The sequence below is a fragment of the Helianthus annuus genome, chromosome 7 (assembly GCF_002127325.2).
Source record: "Helianthus annuus cultivar XRQ/B chromosome 7, HanXRQr2.0-SUNRISE, whole genome shotgun sequence".
Classification (NCBI taxonomy): domain Eukaryota; kingdom Viridiplantae; phylum Streptophyta; class Magnoliopsida; order Asterales; family Asteraceae; genus Helianthus; species Helianthus annuus.
In genome coordinates, this window is record NC_035439.2 from 144984515 (window position 1) to 145004992 (window position 20478).

At 35.6% G+C, this 20478-nt stretch overlaps 2 protein-coding genes and 1 long non-coding RNA gene across 3 annotated transcripts; 1 reads left to right on the forward strand and 2 right to left on the reverse strand.

Annotated features, from left to right (window-relative positions):
- Positions 1-10026: 10026 nt before the first annotated feature.
- LOC110869062 (two-component response regulator ARR17) lies at positions 10027-12045 on the forward strand. Its single transcript, XM_022118356.2, has 5 exons — positions 10027-10361; positions 11068-11150; positions 11230-11307; positions 11662-11732; positions 11825-12045. The coding sequence occupies exons 1-5, from the start codon at positions 10256-10258 to the stop codon at positions 11910-11912; spliced, it is 426 nt and encodes a 141-aa protein (XP_021974048.1). The 5' UTR covers positions 10027-10255; the 3' UTR covers positions 11913-12045.
- An 803-nt stretch (positions 12046-12848) lies between these two features.
- LOC118480302 lies at positions 12849-15813 on the reverse strand. Its single transcript, XM_035975077.1, has 6 exons — positions 14751-15813; positions 14544-14647; positions 14328-14388; positions 13457-13670; positions 13156-13340; positions 12849-13030 (listed from the first exon to the last, which is right to left on the reverse strand). The coding sequence occupies exons 1-6, from the start codon at positions 15811-15813 to the stop codon at positions 12849-12851; spliced, it is 1809 nt and encodes a 602-aa protein (XP_035830970.1).
- A 751-nt stretch (positions 15814-16564) lies between these two features.
- Positions 16565-19921, reverse strand: LOC118480498. The gene is made up of 4 exons (XR_004862999.1): positions 18368-19921; positions 17944-18079; positions 17716-17806; positions 16565-16884 (listed from the first exon to the last, which is right to left on the reverse strand). It is a non-coding gene; the product is annotated as an uncharacterized LOC118480498 (long non-coding RNA).
- Positions 19922-20478: the final 557 nt, after the last annotated feature.

Sequence of the window (20478 nt, forward strand, 5' to 3'; positions counted from 1 at the left end):
AAACTGTTGGACAGGAGTTTTATTGGACATAGTTTTTGTTCGCTTTGGGGGGCCAGCTATATTCGGGAAGATAAAGCCTTTTCGTATGTGTACTGATTATCCAGAACTCAGCAAGGTGACAATCAAGAACTGTTTGCCTCGACCGTGTATTGACGGAAGACCAAGAGGAGAAGGTTCCTACAACGGCATATCGAACACAGTGTGGCCTTTGCAACATTGTATTCCATGACCTTTGGGCTAGTCATCACACCAGCTGCTTCATGGACCACAAGAATCGACCGTGTTTGTTGATGACATTTTGAATCATTTCCAGGAGAACGGAGCATCATGGACGACATTTGTATCTTATTTTAGAAGTCTTGTTAACTGGGACTTCTGGAATCGAGAAGTGCATTTTTGGGCATGTAATCAGCAAAGTGGGAATACACGTGGATCTCGCTAAGATAAATTCTGTTAAAAACTAATCGACACCAAAGATCCCTCCGAGGATGCAGCTATTTCTTGACCTCACTAGACACTATCGTAGATTCATCATTGGATTTTCGAAGATCGCACAACTTAAATCTCTTTAACACAGCAGGGTGTTGTGTTCGTGAAAGACAAACCAGGAGGATGTCTTTTCAGCTTTCGAATCCCAACACTGCAATGCCCTGAGCATCGTCTCTACCCTAGGGTTCGGGTGATCTAGTGGTATACCATGAGGGTTCGAATCAGAATCCCAGTTACGCGCCAATGCAACATGAAAAAGTGATGGCTCACGTATTGGGTTACAAGAAGAATTATGCGAGTCATAACCTGCGGTGGAAGCTATGGACTTTGGACGATTATGACGGTGAAAACTAGACGAGCACGAGCTCTACAGCTCACTATCGATTCTAACCTACCTAATCGGACTCGCCTTGCTCAAACTGAAGAACTGAAGGAAGAGGATTTTCAAGTTAAACCCATGCGGGGCATAGAGAAGCAACCATTGACAGGTCGGACGATATTCGCTACCTCATGGAACGAATGTGGGTCTCCTTGTACGACAACTGGAGGGAAACTCGTGTTGGATAAAGCACACCGGCCTCGATATTCTACTCGTCTGGGTTATGATGAGAGATATTAGGATCCATAGATCTTACACTGGTGATCGGGCGTGAAGGCTCACCTGGTAATGTGCGTGAATGATGTTTGACTTGTGGGAAAGTCAAGATGGAGTATCAGCAACCAGGGACACCCATATGAGAATGAGAACAGACTGTCATGGATCTTGTTGCTAGTCTATTTACAACCCGAAATGAAAACAATATCACCTGGGTGATCGTTGATTGTCTCATGTAACCAGTACACTCTCTTGCGATCAATGAAACTGTCGAGTCTTCACAAGCTTGTGAATATTCCTCTGGGATAGGCGGCTTTTAGGCACGAGGTGACAACTCCTGTTATCTTTTATTTTGGATCTAAACCTGATTTATGACAGGAACTACACAACACTCTTGATTCACATCTAGACATGAGCATTACTTATCACTGTAGGACAACCGGATAGAGTAACGAACTATCCTGACACACGAAGACATGCTGCGAGCATGTGCGTGATTGACGGTAGTAAACATTTGGGAAGTACAGTTATCTTTGGGTGAGCTCTACTGCAACCATTACCATGTTAGTATGCATACAACTCTGTTTGAGGCATTGCGTGGATTATAATGCTAACCTCCTTGTTGGATTGAGGTGGATGATGACCTAATCATGGGACTAGGACTTGCACTCGGTATTGGAAATTACGTGGCGATAATGCGTGATCGCTAGGAACTGATAACTTAAGAAACACCGAGAGTTTGCTACAGAAAAACGTATCATATTGGGAGTCTCACCCTGGGAGGGTGCGATACGCTATGGGAAACGTGGCAAGCTTAGTCTGCAGTACGCTGGGACATTTGGATTCCTGTAACGGATCAGTGATATGACTCACAAACACGAGTTACCTGAGGTCACAATGCCATTTATGCCTCGAATCTAAAGAAGTGGTTGCTTGACGGAAAAACTAGTGATACCCTTATTAGAACCTAAGGCTGACGACAAGTTGCAGTTGTCATGGAATCTACTGAAATCAAGGACCACGACGTCAGGATTCATTAGTATAGTCGAATTCCAATTGTGAGAGTTCGTTGGAACTCAAAACGTGGATCGGAGTTCACGTGGGAACGAGAGAATCCGATGAGGCTCAAGTATCCGTAATTGTTCAAAATTGCGGAATCAATTCCGTCACGACAGGTGAATTTCGGGACGAAATTTCTTTCAAGTTGGGGATGATGTGGCACCCGTGAAAACGCTTTTGAACCACGCTAAAATTTCGGGACGAAATTTCTGTTAACATGGGGATGATGTGACAACCCGTATGTTCCGTTTCGCACCGATCCATCCTATTTTTGATGTAATTTCGTAAATTAATGAGTGTTATTAATATAAAAAGGATTCTATAATTCGAGTTATATGTGGTGGTGCGTTATTGTTATAACTAATATTGTTATATAAAGATATATAGTCTTGTGTATTGTATATTACCAATGACTTGCACACTAACCGTTTAGTCGCACCCTAGCTAGAACTCGTGCACTCCCTCAAATAGAACCATGGGGCCACACTTCACCTTCAAATTGAACCACTCCACCCAACACAACCCTGACTTCCCTTTCGGCCCAATGCAAGCCCATTTGTTACCCTAAAACTTGTTGCACAGTAGGGATGGAAGGATGGTATATAAGAATCACAGCCGTCATCAAGCACGAGATCCCACAAATATTCTTCCCTACCCTCACTCTCTCTCTCTCATTCCCCTACATTCCTGCGACATCTCACCCATCATATTGAAGACCCATCAGCAGCCATCATCACCATCGGAAGACTTGTGTTCACTTCTCATTCACCGGAAATACTGAATCCAGGTTAGAAATCACCATCTTTAAGTGTGATGATTATCATGAAAACTTATTTGCTTTTCACCAAGTACATCATGTATGAACGTTCACTGCTTGAATGGTTAATTGGTATGACGCTCGACATGTATTCGCTTGATATCTGCTAGAGACACGTTGATGTTCACGTTAATATTAAAGTTATATGTGTTAATGTGATGACTTATAGAGAATCATAGGTTAGCTTGTTGATGATACAGTTGTATGCAGAAACAACATCGAAAAGTTGCTTTGTTCCACATCCATGATTGTTCTGTTCATGTCAATGTTGAAGCAAATTGAAAGTCATATGCTTACTTTGTTCATATTGAGAGCTCGATGGATGGGTTTTCTCTTTAAATGTACAACCGCACATGCTATGGGTACAACCTAGTTCCATATTGTGAATGTTTTGGAATTGAGTTCGTTTAGAGAAAATTTAAGAGCTTTATGTTACAATATATGATATCGAGGTTTAGTTTCATGGGCTCTCTTGACCTCGGAAATCGTCTCTTCTTTGCATACGGTGGCTAACATAATCATTAAGCAAATTCGTTGATCTTGTTGCTGTACTCTTTGTGACTTGATTTCATTGCCCAAATCATTTAGTAGCATGATCCTTTTTCTTTCTTTATATATTATGTACATGAGCCTTTTTAAATGTTGTTAATATGTTCTTGGTGAGTACAACTGTGTATGCGCATAGTACAACCTGGTTATGCCTGCTTAGTACTTAGAAATAGGAACGATTCCTTGCTTCTGTGATATTGTTGAAATGATAGTGATACTAAATGTGCAAACTTGCTATCATAAAAAAAAAAGGTTAATAACATGAATAAGGAAGTTCATAAACTGGGTTCCCATTCTTGAATAATTTAAAAGATATTTTTGTCTTATTTGTTTGATCCTTGAATGTGTGATGGAAGATGGTTATGGAATGTACAAAAACATATGCATTAGGTACAACCACCTAAGTCATGCATGATTCAAAATTGTGTATAAATAGACAATTGTCGTTTTCAAGAATTTAGGATATGAGGGGATGTGTGCTAAGACTGACCATGTCGTACACATCATTTAATGAACCGGCCCACCATTTGTCTTATTATGGATAGCACAAAATGGTTTCAAGTCTACACTGAATACCTTAAATTGGGCCGCACCATTTGTCTCGTTGGACCTCACCTAGCCCAATTGGGCCGCACAATACTGAGAGCCCATGCAGTTAGAGTAGTTGCACATATAATTGGGATATATGATGTATGGACCATGAACACTTGTGGAGTAGTTAAGTAATCGGTCGCACACTTGTATGCACACGGTTCAAGTTGCACAGTTACTACTGTTCCGGTATATGCCTAGCTTACTATTATTTGTTGTAATGTATTATTTACATAATCAGTACCCCAAGTTGTCATTACCTGCACACTGCCATGATACACATAAATCAGTGTGCACACTTAGTATAAACAATCATATACGTGATATTTGATACATGCTTGAAATACGTGAATTATTTTTATAAAATCCTAATAAATGATAACCTTGATAGGGCAAGGTTAACCGATACTCTGTCTAACCGAGCAACCTAAGGTGAGTTCACTACATTCGAGCATGCGTCCCAGTGGTTGGGGACAGTCAGTGGGTATCCCATGGGGGGATAAGTCTTTGGGTAAAAACGGGTATATTGGTTAATATTCTCACCTATCATCTTTTGTAAGTCCCTCATCGGGTATTAGTTAGTAGCGCTACTTAGGTTTGGCACCCTCACCCCGTGCCTGTAGAGGACGGAGGTGAACTAATGACCCAGTCTGGCCCAGTACTAGATAGGAGTACGTGGGAAGGGCAGTCGAGTATTTCAGGAGCCGTCATTGTTCGGAAATGAGATATTAACAATATTACTTGCATTGGTTATTGAACTGTTTTACATTCATCTGGTAACAAACGTTTTCTTAAACTGTGGACTCGCCAGCTTTGTCTGATACACTTGTTACATGCTCGCAGGTCGTTAGGTGATTGAAACAGGAACTTGCTGGCTGGAGAGCAAGAGTGGTCATGGTCATGCCAATGGGATTATTTGTCAAATACTTATTTATGATGATTGAATTCGTATTTACCTTATGATACTTTAACGCTTCCGCTGAACTGGTGATTTTGAATAACTTATGATTGGAATTGTTATTACTTAAATGATGGAACTATATTACAACTTGTGATTCAATGTAATTAGTGGCTCGTTGCTAGTAGTCACACGCCTAACAGGGACACTCCCTAGGTGGTAATTTGAGGGTGTGACAACAACCCTCTCAACAGTCAAAACCTGATCATTTTCATTAAAGGGAAAGTGAACCTGGTCGCGGACCTTAATCATACCGGCTTTCATGAACTTCTTCCAAGAGGTCAACGCATATCGAAAAGCAACCTTCCCTTTTCTTTCACGTCTTTCACGTCTGGTACCGTTGGTAATCTGCAATGGCGGATCCAGATGCGAAAATCTAACGGTCAAATCTTTTAAACCTTCGTGAAGTCTAGCCATGCGTGAAACAGGATCAGGAATCCTCTGTATTGTTGTAAAAAACAAAAGATAAATGGTTATTAAGTAAAAAATGGATAACATTTGGTTTTTAGCAGTATGTAAAATTAGTTTAAAACTTACAAAATGATCTTCACCAGCCATACGAACAAACTTTTTTACACCGCCATTTATTTCTTCATCATCATCATCTTCAGCATCAAGAGGTGCAACCTCAGCCTGAAAATTAAATGCATAACATCAATTAAATTATATTGTAAAAAGTGTATAATTATGGTCAAATATGACACTTACCTCATCGACATCTACATCTGAATATTTCATTTCAACCCCGTTTTTCCCAAAAACTTTTAAATGGAAAAAATTCCCAAAAGATTTTGTAAAAAACATAAAACAACCATCATTCAACCGTAACTGACTAACAATTACGTCAATACCAGCAGAAAAACCTACTTTTCCGTCAAATGTTTTAATTAGAACGTTAAGCGTGATGTTGTCTGTAATAACAGTAGCTATTACATCATTTGACGAATAATCATAGTGTTTTGGCAGGATACATTCTGGAATGACCTGTGGGGATGATATAACCAAATCAGCAAACAGTAAATTTAATATAATTAAATTACTACATACTACAATTATAAAAATATAGCTATAAGTTATCTTACATAAAATTGAGATGATGGAGGGAGCAGAAACGTCCAAAAAGTCCCATGACTAACCCCATCAAGGAAAGAAGTTAACTTAAACGTAGCGTAATCTATAGGATTAAATAGAACCAAACACCCAATGGTTAGTCGTAAATGGTCTACAACTTTGGACCAACCTTGAAAAAAGAATATCTTTCCCTTAGAGGCGCTTATTCCAACATTAAATTTTCGGCCATCTTCTGTGATTATATCAACATTCGTAGGACATTTATATTCACCCCATAGTGTGAACGCAGCGTCATCTGGAATACACTGAAACAAAAAAAAAATGATTTATAATTATACTGAAAAAATCTTAACAATAAAACATTAAGAAACTGTACTTAATATATACAGATAAAGAAAAAAAAAGAAAATAAAGTTATGTAATAATTTGTCATTTACCATAATAAATTCGTCTGCTTTATTCATGTGCCTACAAAAACTGGGTAGTCTGAAACTGATTTATAGATTACGATGTTAATCAAGTGTAACATGTAAAGGTTATCATGAGAAATAAAAAATGCAAACAAAAGAGAGATTATACAAATGTAATACCTTGATGAACTTTCAGCCATAGATTAAACCTACAATAAGAGGTTACATAAACTTAGCACGTCAGATGATTTTTTTTTGAAAAATTAAACATTTATGATACATCATAATATTTATGATTTATGATACATCATAATAAAAAACATGGTTACATTTATAAATGTCTAAGTGCATATATACATGCTTTTCCTTATAAATGTGTAATTGCATATATACAGTATACAAAACAGTAATTAATTAAGAACAAATATATACTGCTACATGATGTAATCAGTATGGTCCATGTTCCGTTACAGTTTCAAACATTCATAAGGCAAGATGTCTGTATTAGACTCCAATTTTTTTAATGAATAATAAGTATACAGGCCTACATGATTCAATAAATATGTTGATCGTTGACATACAGTTTCAATAAATCATTAGGCAATATGAGCAATGTTTAGAAGTAAGTTTTTTTGTATAAATGTATTATTTCTACTATACAAATATGTTCATCGTTGGGATCGGTGTAATATAACTCATTGAATATATAGGTGGACGATTAAAAAAGATTCAGTTAAACTATTATACAAAAAAAATATAAATCCCTAACAATTTAGAGTAAAAAATTTGCAGATCTTAATTCAACATTAAGTAAACCTATAAAATTAAGAACAGAGGAATAACATATTAACAAATAAGTCCTAAGAATTTATACAACTTATTAATTTGATAAATATCAAAAGCGACACAAAAATCAGAGATATTCAAATCAGTATATAAGCCAATAAAACTGTAATAATCTGTAGATCTGATTTCAACATAAAAAAAGCCTAAAATCAAATATTGAGAGCAAATCAATCCATAATCTGCAGATCTGATTTCAACATAAAGAAAACCTAAAATCAAATATTGAGGGCAAATCAATCCATAATCAATAACGTAAGGTTACTTATGATATTCAGATCAGATCAACACGATATCGAATATTGAATCAAAAGACCTATTAAAAAAACCCTAAAATTCGCAACAGATGAAGTTCCATATAAAATAAGCATACCAGTGACAAATAATCGTACCTTCAATAAGTGTTGACAGATCGTTTGAATAACAAATCCTTGTGAACAAACAGATATGATTGACAAATAGTTTGCCCTAACAATCGATGAATAGAGACACCAGAAGTGATATGGTTTTATAGATTTAGGGATATTGAGATGAAAGATAATTAAACATGGGAATTGAAACATATTTTGGAAGATGATTCGAACCAAAATATGGAAAGTTGAATTCTCTTTCTAAGCTTAATCAATTGAAAGGCGGTACAAATCAAAGAGATATTGGGAAGCGAATGGATGGATTGCCGCCTAAAGCATAACTTTGTGCAATATCTAGTTGACAGGTGGAAAATAGAGGTTTAAGTAAATGACAAGTGGCCAAAATTGTTTTGTTTTAATATAAGTAATAGATACCTTTCTAATTCTTACGTTACAATTTGCCAAAAACTAATATTGGTCTTCAAGATTGAAATACACTTTCTTCGTAACTTTTGGTAACGTCCGGGTTGTATTTGATTAACTGCTACCCGTCAGATTTTGGGCCGAGTATACCTAGGGTGCTTTTAATAAAGTAACGGGTACACCCGAAAATGCGGTTATACTCGATACCCGACCGATAATAACCCAATAGAAACCTGATGGATTTTAGGCCGAGTATAGGACAAGCTTTTATAATCGGGTATGGGGTTGAGATTAACCAAACCCATCGCATTATCAACTCTCCTAAATAGAAGTAGGTTAGTTTGTCTTTAAAAAAATACACAATTTACTAAAATATAAATAAAAGTTTAAAACTTAATTTGGAAAGTTATAAAACTAACTTTAAAAAATATGATTAACTTAACTTTATCTGGTTAGATAGGAAAACAATTTAATAAAACTTAAAATCCAAATCAGCGGCTTAATCAAAATTTACATTCGTGGGTTGATTAATTCTAGTTTTGGGCTAGTAGGGGCCAGATGCTGGCAGGCCGAGTCAAACGTTGGGCTAAAAAACCCAATAACTTTAAAACAAGATAGAAAATGGCCGAGTCCAAACACACAAATCATGTTCAATTGTGTTTCGGAATTCTTTTGTAATTCTAATTCCGTATCATAGTTTGTCTTTTCATGGTGTAAACGAGTCAAGCCATTCAAGATAGACTTATTAAAAGCTCGAATCATACTCGAGCTTAAAAGTATGTTTGCTTAATAAACGAGCAAGAGTCCAATATTCATTTATAGAGCTTGAGTCGACTCGTGCTAAACCAGCCTACTATTTATATAATATTTATTTAATATATTTAATAGATATTTATAAAAATAATTATTAATATTATTATTATATATTTTAATAAAATATCCAAATAATATATATTATGCTTTATATGAAAAATATATTTAAAAGTTTTGAAAAAAAATATGTATAAATAATGTTGCTATAGCGAGTGGCCCGAAATCAACCAAGCTCCCGCCCATGCGAAAACAAGCGAGATTTGTCTACTAGTTATTTTAATTATGGTAATGATTATTCCTTTATTAATTAGTTGAGAAAAACCAAAAACTATACCACTTTCGTTGTAGATTCAAACAGCTTTCATATCAAAACTCATTTTGGATATAATCTTTCTGATTTACTTATTTTGATATATATGATAGTTTTAAATATTTTTGTATAGTATAATGCTAAGAATGTTTTCAAGCATTTTGAAAATATAAAGTATAAATAGGGAGAGAACCCTACAACAATTAAATGATCATGTTAAGCTGTCCCCATAATAACTCCATTCCTCCCCTCTTTTTGGCTTTTCATCATTATTATTTTTTAACCATGAACAAATCTCTTAAAATTTTAATCCTAAAATTCACCTAATTGTTCACTTTATAGAACTCGAACTCACTCGACTTTAATGGGAGTAAACACGCTTGGTGTCACTAGACGAAGAGGCCATGATCTGTTTTTCACTATTTAGTGAAGGAAATTTCAAAAATATTTGGATGAAGATTTTGCAATTACTGACAAAGTAATAATGACAAGTAGGAGATTTGAATTGATTTAAATGGCCATTTAAAAATCAACAATTTACATAAAAGATGATATGAATCTCAATCTAGAGTTGTTGGAAGTGGATATACTGGAATCTGAAATGAAATAATTAATATCTCACTGGATATTAAAAGAAACATATTCAAAAGAAATAATTTGGATATTTTTCTGTAGTACCCTACTAGAAAAAGGGAAAATTAAATTTCAGACAAAAGTCATAAATTCTTATACAAAAGGATGAATTGAATACATTGATTATCAAATGAATACTTTAGAGAGAGAAAGAATAATATGAATCCATGTGTGTAGGCCTGCATCAAATCGTAAGAAACTAAAAAGATCACGAAATATTTGTGACTTTTCATTTGATTTCCTCTCTCTCTCTCTCTCTCTCTCTACAAGTATATATATATGGATCTATATACATTCCCAGGCATCATTCATTATCTGATACATTCTTCATTTCATAATTTATAATGTCCGCGGAGTATCATGAAGATGTGCCTCATGTTCTAGCTGTTGATGATAATATCATTGATCGTAAACTCGTTGAAAAGTTGCTAAAAACTTCTTCTTGTAGGGGTAAGAACACACTCCTTATGTCGGGTATTTTTCATTAATCGGTTCACGAGTTTTTATTTTTTATTTTTTTTATTTTTTTTTTTTTAACTTTTTGGTGTTTTAGTAAGGGTTTTTAGGAAGTTTTTGGACTTGTTTTGGTTTCAAGTTTGCTACTAGATAGCGGACTCTAAAAAAATCCGATACCAGTTTTTCACATGGCAAGCGCACTCCTCAAATACGTTGATATGACACACTCAAAAATTGAGTCTGCTGCTTTTTTGAGTAATGAGACTCCAATTGAGTGTACTCATTGGCCTAGCAGACTACCTATAAACAAAAACTAGTTTGAAAACCTCTTAGGTTATTCGTTATGGTTTCACTCACTGTCACATCATAAACTAACTGCCGACATCACCAGACCATTTTAACCGACTCATTTTCACCGCACAATGTTTTGGTTTCACAAGTTTTTACTGCAATTCAATCATTTTTTAATCATTACCTGACACTGTTTTGGATAACGCTCCTAGAGGCGGTATGCCACGGCCCTTGACTACCACGTGGGTAGGGAGTGAGCCCATAACAAATAGCCTGAGAAATGCTTACCATCGTGCTAAAACACCTAGAATTTAAAAAAAAAAAAAATCAGTAGTTCACTGAATCATTCAACTTACAAAGTTTGCTTCTTTTTTTTTTTTTTTTTTTTTTTTTTTTGAATTGGTACTAGTGACTACAGCAGAAAATGGGATGAGAGCGTTGGAGTATTTAGGGTTAAGAGAAAATCATCAACAAAATCATTGTAACAACAACGTAAGTACACTAATGATTCCTTTTTTTCATTCTTGCTTGGTTATCTAGTTTATTTTAAATCTGCTTGAATATTTTGCAGGGTTCAAAAGTAAATATGATAATTACAGATTATTGCATGCCAGGAATGACTGGGTATGAGCTTCTTCAAAAGATAAAGGTGAATATTGATTAATCTAGATATAATATTTTCTTATTTTTTATTAAGCTTGTTGTTTGTGCATGAAACACCTATCTACTCTGTCGTTTCGTGGAATGTAATGGAATTTTAATTGAAATTTACGTAGGAGTTGAAATTTGATTTAGAATTTAGGTGTGTTCGTTTCACAAAATAAAATGGAATCTGAATGGAATTGGAATAAAGATTTTGTTCCTTATATTATTGTTAAATTCAATTCCTACTTTTGTTGAAACAAATAAGAAATAGTATCTGAATTCCAATTCCATTCAGAATTCATTTCATTCTGCGAAACGAACACTACCTGAATGTATTTCTAACGGCATTTGTGAGCAGGAATCATCGGTGTTGAAGGATGTTCCGGTGGTCATAATGTCATCTGAGAATATCGAAACACGAATTAATGAGTAGGTTTATTTTTATACATTTTGTTTTCTCATGATAACATATATAAAAGACATGAACTATTTCTGATGCCTTTAGAATTTGAATGAATCAGATGCTTAGAAATGGGAGCACAAACGTTTATGTTGAAGCCGTTGAAGTTAGCAGATGTGAAGAAGTTGAGACATCAATTAACAAAATGATAATTTAGATTAATTTATAAACGGTGATTGTAATTGGTTAAATGATTTTGGTTTATGTATTTGCAATTTTGATACAGGTTATTTATCTTCAATGTTTCCCATTGTTGGTTTCTTTAATTTTGGTTTATTTAATCTTATAGTGAACTTATCTCTAAGATTATAATGTTAAAGCTCTTTTGTTTGTTTTATGGTTTCATTTTATTAGAACTTCAAAGATTAAACCACAGTACAAGGTAAAATGCAACTTTATTAATGAACTTCTCCGAATAACAGTACAAGAACCCTAGCCAGTCGTCACAGATTAACAGGCTTTACAGATGAATCAAATGATTAAAAACAAGAACAAAGGCTTCCTCACGAATGTACGTGTGAGGGATCAGTAGATGTTTAGGGTTTTGAGAAGGAGAAACAATGAGAGGCGGTGTGTATAATCCCAAGACAACACCCCTCTTTTATAAAGATGCAAACGAGAAACCCTTAGCCCAAATAGCAGCCCACGAACATAAGCCCAGCCGGAACAAGAGACCAAAGGAAAAGAGCCCAGCACCATTGGAGCACACTTCAAAGGAAACAAGATAAAAGAAAATATTAGAAACATTAAAACTGATAATAAAAATACATACGATATTTTTAACATCCCCTCTCAGTTTTAATGTTTAAAAAGATTTATGAGACCAAGATACTTACACATTTCTTCATGATTCCTTGGTAACAGCCCTTTTGTAAACACATCTGCAAGCTGAAACTCAGACTTTATACCAAACGTTTTTATGATACCTGCTGCTATTTTTTCCCGAAGGAAGAATAAGTCAACTTCGAAATGTTTTGTTTTGTCATGAAACACCGGATTTGCAGCTATTGAAATGGCTGCACTGTTGTCACAACTCAGTGTCACTGGGAAGGCAACATTGACCCCTAGTTCCCTTAGAACATTTATCAACCACAAGATTTCGCATGAAGCACTGCACATGGATCTATATTCTGCTTCAGCAGAGGAACGAGAGACAACACTTTGTTTCTTGCTTTGCGTGCTTCTTTATAGTTAACAGGTTCAGAAGTTTTGTTTAAGTTAGCAACAAAGCACATATTTTCACTAGATAGATTAGCATAGTTAACAACTTCATTATAATTGTATTTAGCATTTCCAACAATGAAGTCACTAAATCTCTTAGGGGCAGACACATGTCTAGAGGACTTTCTAAGACTAGGTTGGTTACCCTCAGGACTGATTCATCATTTATACCACTTGACTCAACCCTCACAGACTCACTTTGAGACTCACCATGATGCTGAGCATTAGCCATGTCATCTGAAGCAAATGACTGCTGAGTGTCAGCAACATCAACTGGCTCATTTGAGCTACTGTGTTGCTGTGTCTCATGTACACAATCAGGAGACTCCTTCTCTTCATCATTGGGATTTGTATCACTTGAAGGTTCATAGATATCAAAAAAATTGGAATGATTCAAAATATTTGTTTTGTCAAGATCAAGTTCAGAAAAAAGTTTGGTTTTAAAAGGGAAAATGGTTTCATAAAAACTGACATCTCGTGAGAAGGAGAATGTCCTTTGATCCAAACTCCAAAGTTTGTATCCTTTTTTAAAATTTGAGTATCCCATAAAGACACATCGCTCAGCTCTCTTTCTTCAAGTTTATCGGTATTAGTTAAGACAGTAAAATAACATAGACATCCAAAAACTTTCAAGTGATCGAGAGAAGGTTCAAAACCATAAAGCAATTCATAAGGGGTTCTACCACCTAACACAGAAGAGGGTGTCATGTTAATCAGATAAGCAACAGTGAGAACACATTCAGACCAGAATCTTAAAGGAATACCAGATTGAAATAATAAAGCTCTTGTAACATTCAGGAGATGCCTATGTTTCCTTTCGGCAATCCCGTTTTGTTGGGGAGTGTAGGTGCAAGAGGTTTGGTGAAGTATGCCATGAGTTTTAACAAAGTTTTCCATTTGAGTGTTAATAAATTCAGATCCATTATCACTTCTAAATTTTTTTACTTTTGTTTCAAATTGAGTGAGGATCAGGTCATAGAAGTTTTCAATATTTTCAAACACTTCAGTTTTGGATTTCATTAGGTAGACCCAGACGGATCCGGAGTAGTCATCAACAATGGTAAGAAAAATTTTATACCCATCAAGACTGGGTCGTTTATATGGACCCCAAACATCAAGATGAACAAGGTCACCAACATTTTTAGATTTATGGTCACTTAAGGGAAAGGGAATTCTATGTTGTTTGGCCTTGTGACACGTGTCACACGGCTCAGCTTGACCTGTTTCATTTTTAAGTTTTAAAACATGCAAGACTTGGTCTGCAGGGTGACAAAGTCTGGAATGCCAGAGCTTTATTGTTTCAGTTTTATTAAAGCAAGCAATCACAGGTTTACTAGAATTACCACAGAAATAAAGACCATCCATTTGCCTACCAATCACCAGGTTTCTCTTTAAGGAAACATCCTGAATATAACAGTTATGCTCGTCAAAAACCACTTTAAGTTTGTTATCTTTAGCAAGTTTGTGAACAGAGATAAGATTCACACAATATTCAGGGACAACAAAGACATCTTTCAAGATCACATCTTCAGAGAGTTAAAGCACCCTATTTGTTTAACTTTAGCATCAGTTCCATTTGGATGTTTAATAGTAATATCATACTCAGACACATCAACCAGATTAAACATGTTGTCATTGTTCATGACCATATGTTGATTAGCCCCTGCATCAACGATCCATTTTAGTTTATTTTGATGGAAAAAAACTAAAAACAATAGGTGTTTTTAATTAAGATCCTAGAGAAGTAAAAGCACTATAGCACTTACCACTCATGTTAGATTTTGCAGAATCTTCCAGCTTATTTTCATTTAGAAGGCCTAGCAGCTTAGAAAATTGATCAGCAGTTAAAGCATTCAAAGAAGAATTAGCAGATTGATCATTCATAGCATTTGCAACAGAACTATTAGCAGACACATTTGTTTTAGACCATTGTGAATTGTTTTGATTAGACTTATTTCTATAGTTTGGAGGATAACCATGAAGTTCAAAACATTTTTCAATCACATGACCAACCTTATTGCAGTGAGTGCATTTTAAGTTGGGATTAGGACCTTTCTTAAAACGTTTTTTATTTTCATTATATTGTGTTGCCTTGGCAACAAAACCAACATTGGGAATTTTTGAGGTTTTATTTGAATCCCTGTGTGATTCTTCTCTATAAATGATAGAAAAAGCAGTTTTGACAGTAGGTAAAGGATCCCTAGTTAACAGGTTTGTTCTAACAGGTTGATAAATGTCATCTAATCCCATTAAGAACTGCATAAGTTTAATCAGTTGACTGAATTCATTGTATTTAGTTGAAGCATCACAAGTACAGGAAGGTAGTTGAACCATGGCATCAAATTGTTTCCACATAGTATTGAGTTTATGATAATATTCTGAAACACTAGCCCCATTTTGATTAACAGAATTGATCTTTTGGTATAACCCAAACACAACTGACCCGTCAACCCTGTCATAAGTGTCCTTTAAGTCACTCCAGACTTCACTGTCAAGCCTGGAATAAACTTGACCAACATATAATTCTTCAGAAACAGAATTGAGAATCCAAGTTAAAACAACAGAATTGCATATATCCCATTGACTTGCTAGAACATCATCTTTAGTTGATTTGGTACAAGTACCATTAATAAATCCTAGCTTATTCTTAGCAGTTAAAGCAAGTTTCATAGCATTTGACCATACCACATAATTCTCAGTTCCTTTCAATTTAATATTAACAATAGTAAGACTACTAGAGTCACTAGCATGAAGATACAACGGGTCACTTGCATCTAATTTACTAACCAAGGTGACAGAGGATTCACCTTGATTTTCTGTATCAGGCATTATAGCACACAGTCAGAGAAAAGCAGATAATCACAAGAGCAGTAACAGCAAAGAAAACAGTCACAAAGAAAACAGTCACAAAGAGAACAGATAAACACGAAATCAGTAACAGCACAGCAAAAAACCAGCAAAAGCAAGGGACAAGAGGTCAGGGACAAAGCGAAGCCTGAACAGAGGTCCGATAAGAGGTTCATCACTCAAAAGGTGCCTCCGCAGACAATATTCAGGGAGCTTAAAGACACAGACAAATGCAACAGAGTGGACCCTCTCTGTATCCCAAAATCAAACCGGTCTCACCTAAAAAACCCGGTATCAATATGCCTAGACACAAACAGTAAAGAATGATGCAAAGCAAGGAGAAAGGAGAATGGAAAGATCTCACAGTGGGTGCGTGTGAAGTCCAAAGGATCAAGACTTGTAACCTTCACTTAGGGTTACAAGAGCTTGATCAGAAGACAAAAGACCAGATCTGTTGGTTTGCCCTAAAAGGGACCAACAAGAAATTCTTCAAGCAATCCGATGAGAAAACCCTAAAAATTAGGGTTCCGTATATCCAACAGCGGCGCAGCAACCACGATCAAAAAAATGGATCCAGAAAATAGACACGGCGGACCACAGGACCGCCAAGGAACCACCACCAGAGAAACAGGCAACGGAGAGTGCAGCCGAAGATCACCAGAGCACCAAATTAACCTTGGAGCTCTGATACCATGTTAGAACTTCAAAGATTAAACCACAGTACAAGATAAAATGCAACTTTATTAATGAACTTCTCCGAATAACAGTACAAGAACCCTAGCCAGTCATCACAGATTAACAGGCTTTACAGATGAATCAAATGATTAAAACCAAGAACAAAGGCTTCCTCACGAATGTACGTGTGAGGGATCAGTAGATGTTTAGGGTTTGAGAAGGAGAAACAATGAGAGGCGGTGCGTATAATCCCAAGACAACACCCCTCTTTTATAAAGATGCAAACGAGAAACCCTTAGCCCAAATAGCAGCCCACGAACATAAGCCCAGCCGGAACAAGAGACCAAAGGAAAAGAGCCCAGCACCATTGGAGCACACCTCAAAGAAAACAAAATAAAAGAAAATATTAGAAACATTAAAACTGATAATAAAAATATATACGATATTTTTAACACATTTCGACTCAAATAAATAACATAAAAACCACCTAAAGTGAAAATGAGAGTGCCAATCCGATTCCCATTTAATAGATGTAATAAAATTAAATGATATTTGATAGAGATATCAATATATCATATAAAGATAAGTAGATTCTTCATTATTTTATAATATTATAGTTTATGGGGTTTTTGAAATTCGAAATCACAATCTTATGTAAGTTGGTGAGATGGGGAGGTGTTTTCCGAAAAGGAGAAAACTGATTCTCTAACATTAATTTTGGTTGGTGAGGTTCATTTAGGACTGTTGATCTAATGAAGTTAATTATCACCCTCAATACAAAATTAGTCTGGCTAAAGATGTTGAGAATTCCACATTCCCTCTAGAAGCGACGAATTCAGAACTTAGGAAACTCCGGTACCCACTATGTGGAATTTTGTACCAACAAATAGTCATATGCTAAATCTTGCCACTACAGAAAATTGAGGTGTTTACCCAGTAGCGGATTCAGGATTTTTTTTCTTATGGGTTCATTTTTTTGGGTGGTCAAATTTTTACAACATTCGTTATAATTTTCGGGTCGGGTCGGGTCAGGTCATGGAACATAATAAAGACATAAATTTCATATCAAATTTCTATTAGCATTAGTCCAAAATTCAGGTTTCATAAAACTAAATTTCCTAAAGAGCCAAAGCTCATATCAAATCAAATAACTATCCTACGAAAACCACAAATCGCAAGTAATGAATTGAAAATTGAAAGAAACTTTACCTAAAATATCGCCTACTTTGATGCTTAAAACCGTCGAGTGAATACAGGGAGGACTCGAAATATATCAAAGCACAAGCTGCTTTTGCACCCTCTGTCACCAACACCATCATCATCAACAACCACTTTATAATGTAAAATTACTCTAGATGTCTCAGACCAAAAACTAAATTCACATATAATCAATCATATTTTAAACCAAATGAGATTACATCAGAGAAGAGGGATCACCTAATATGCATCTACAAGATGTAAATTTATGGTGGAGCAACAAAAAGTGCACACGATTCAATCAACAATTGTTGAATTCCCCCATGTTATTCCTCCGATTTCATTATGAACAACAGCCACTGGTGCTTTGATATATCTACAAGATGCAAAGTGTTTCGTCTTTTAAAACATCAATATTAACTTTCAACAGCAATATTAACTTAATCGAACTGTTTCGGCAGCAATAAAACATCAAAAGCTGAAACTTTCAGCAGCAATATTAACTTAAAAACCCAATTTCAAACCCAATTTTTATGTAATCAACAGATTATAAATTGTAATCAGTTAATCACTGATGTAATCAAAAGCTGTAATCATTGATGTAAAACAAACAGATGTATAACAAACTGAGATGATGATAATCGATTAATCGTATAAAACTAACCTTAATCGTTGATTCGCTGATGATAATCATATAAGAAAAACAAAGTTTCGGCAGCAATCGTCGAAGGCGGAGCAGCCGGAGGGCAGAGGCGGAGCAGCGGCAGTCGGCGCTGGTGACTGAGGAGGTGGAGCTGCTACCTGCTGATGTTGTTTGAAGTTTGAACTCTGTTCGTTGCTTGTTTGTGTGCGGCGTGTGTTTTGTGATATAACCCTAAATGGGTTTTATTACATCAAAGAAAAAAAAATTAAAGGAGAAATTAAAAAAAAACGGACAAAAAACAGCAGTTACGGGATTCGAACTCGGGAGGGTTAGGAAGAAAAGCGCGGACATAACCAGTGGAACCAAGGCTTTTTATGTTTATGGGTTCCTTTTATAATATACTTATGGGTTCCTTTTCAGCTTCTTATATATATTTACACAAAAAATTAAAAACCGACTGGGTTCCCGGGAACCCGTACTTTGTACATAAGTCCACCCCTGTGTTTACCCATACATAATTTACCTACACATGTAAATGTGTGGGTATTTATCTACACATGTTTGTATAAATATTATTATATAAATATATTTTTTCTTAGGTGGAGAGGCCCATGGGAGTAGAGCGCTGGATAAGACCATGTGTGAGGTAGATCCTGTGTGCAAGGGCGTGCTCGCACAAGGTGTGTGAGAGGGGGAGGACAAAGGGAAAGGGCCTAAATCTATCCAAGTTACGTGAGGTGGAGAAGGAGAGGTCGGGTAGTGGGTCGTGACTACCACTGAAGTGGAAGAGATATGAGTTGTTTGGAGATATGTTTTAGAACGACTAACTCACACACCCTAAACTTACTTCAAAATCTGCAACCGTATAAATCCACCATGAGTATTTAAACCCCCAACCACCTTGGAAGAATCACATTTACTTTTTTTTGGAGATAGTCTATTGGTCTTATATAAAAGATCATACTTTTTGTTTAAAATATTAAAGAACACATCAGTCAAACAGATCTTCACAAACACAAGATAGAAACATGCACCAATAGAAATCAACTACATAACCATTAAGATTCAAAGATTTGGGGTACATACCAGTTTACAAAATTACTAATGAATATCCACCCACAATAAAAGTAAAAGAAAACAAAAGCACTTAACTTGTTAAATAATACAAACCATGAACAACTTAGCCATATGGTTCATATTTTTATTAGAACCGGTGGTGATGCGGTGGGGGATGGGGACGATGATGATCCAGTCCAAAACAGTGAAGAACCGGGTAACAAAGACAAGAGACACAACTCCCAATCATCCCAAATAATGAAGACACCATCATGCATGGGCAACAACAAAGTGACATCAATGCATTATCATGTGAACCATCATGATGATGGTGATGACCATGACCATGGTTGGGCATCTTCAAATCTTGTTCTAGCTTGATCCCACAACTCAAAACAGCCTGAATTCAAAATTAAACAAGAACAAAAATTAGCTAATAGCTACTTAGTAGTTAGTAACCAAAATGGTTATGATTTATGAATACTCAATTGCATAAAAATGTAAATGTGATGAACTTACTAAGTAGCTATTGTGCTAGGAATGAAGGGTTGTTAAACTTTATAAAGGGAATGAAACATGATTTTGATTTCATACGTGCCATCAATATCAGCCGTTGATTGGTACACATCTTCTTGTAGAAAGAAAGGTGTGGTTGAAATCGTTCTAAATTCTACCTAACCCCCATTTGTGTAGTACATTTCCACAAAACCGACGTCGTTTCAATAAGTTATATAAACATATAAATTTGGTTGGGGATCATGGCAACTTAGTTTTTTTTTTTAATTTCTTTAACTTACAAAAATAACAGTAGTAATTAATTAATTAATAATAATAATAATAGTTGTTTAATCTTATTTTTCTGATGGAATTCATGATGTAAATGTTACTTATATCTTATAAATGGTCATTGAATCCATCATACATTAAAAATGCGTTGATTATGATAACAAACTGAAGAAACACTGAATTAATCTAGTGATTAATTTGGGATTGTGACTCGACAAATAAGGTTAACCCTCTTTGTCTCACCTGAGTTGTGGTGGTGATTTTCCTGCAAAACACTAAAACACCCTGTT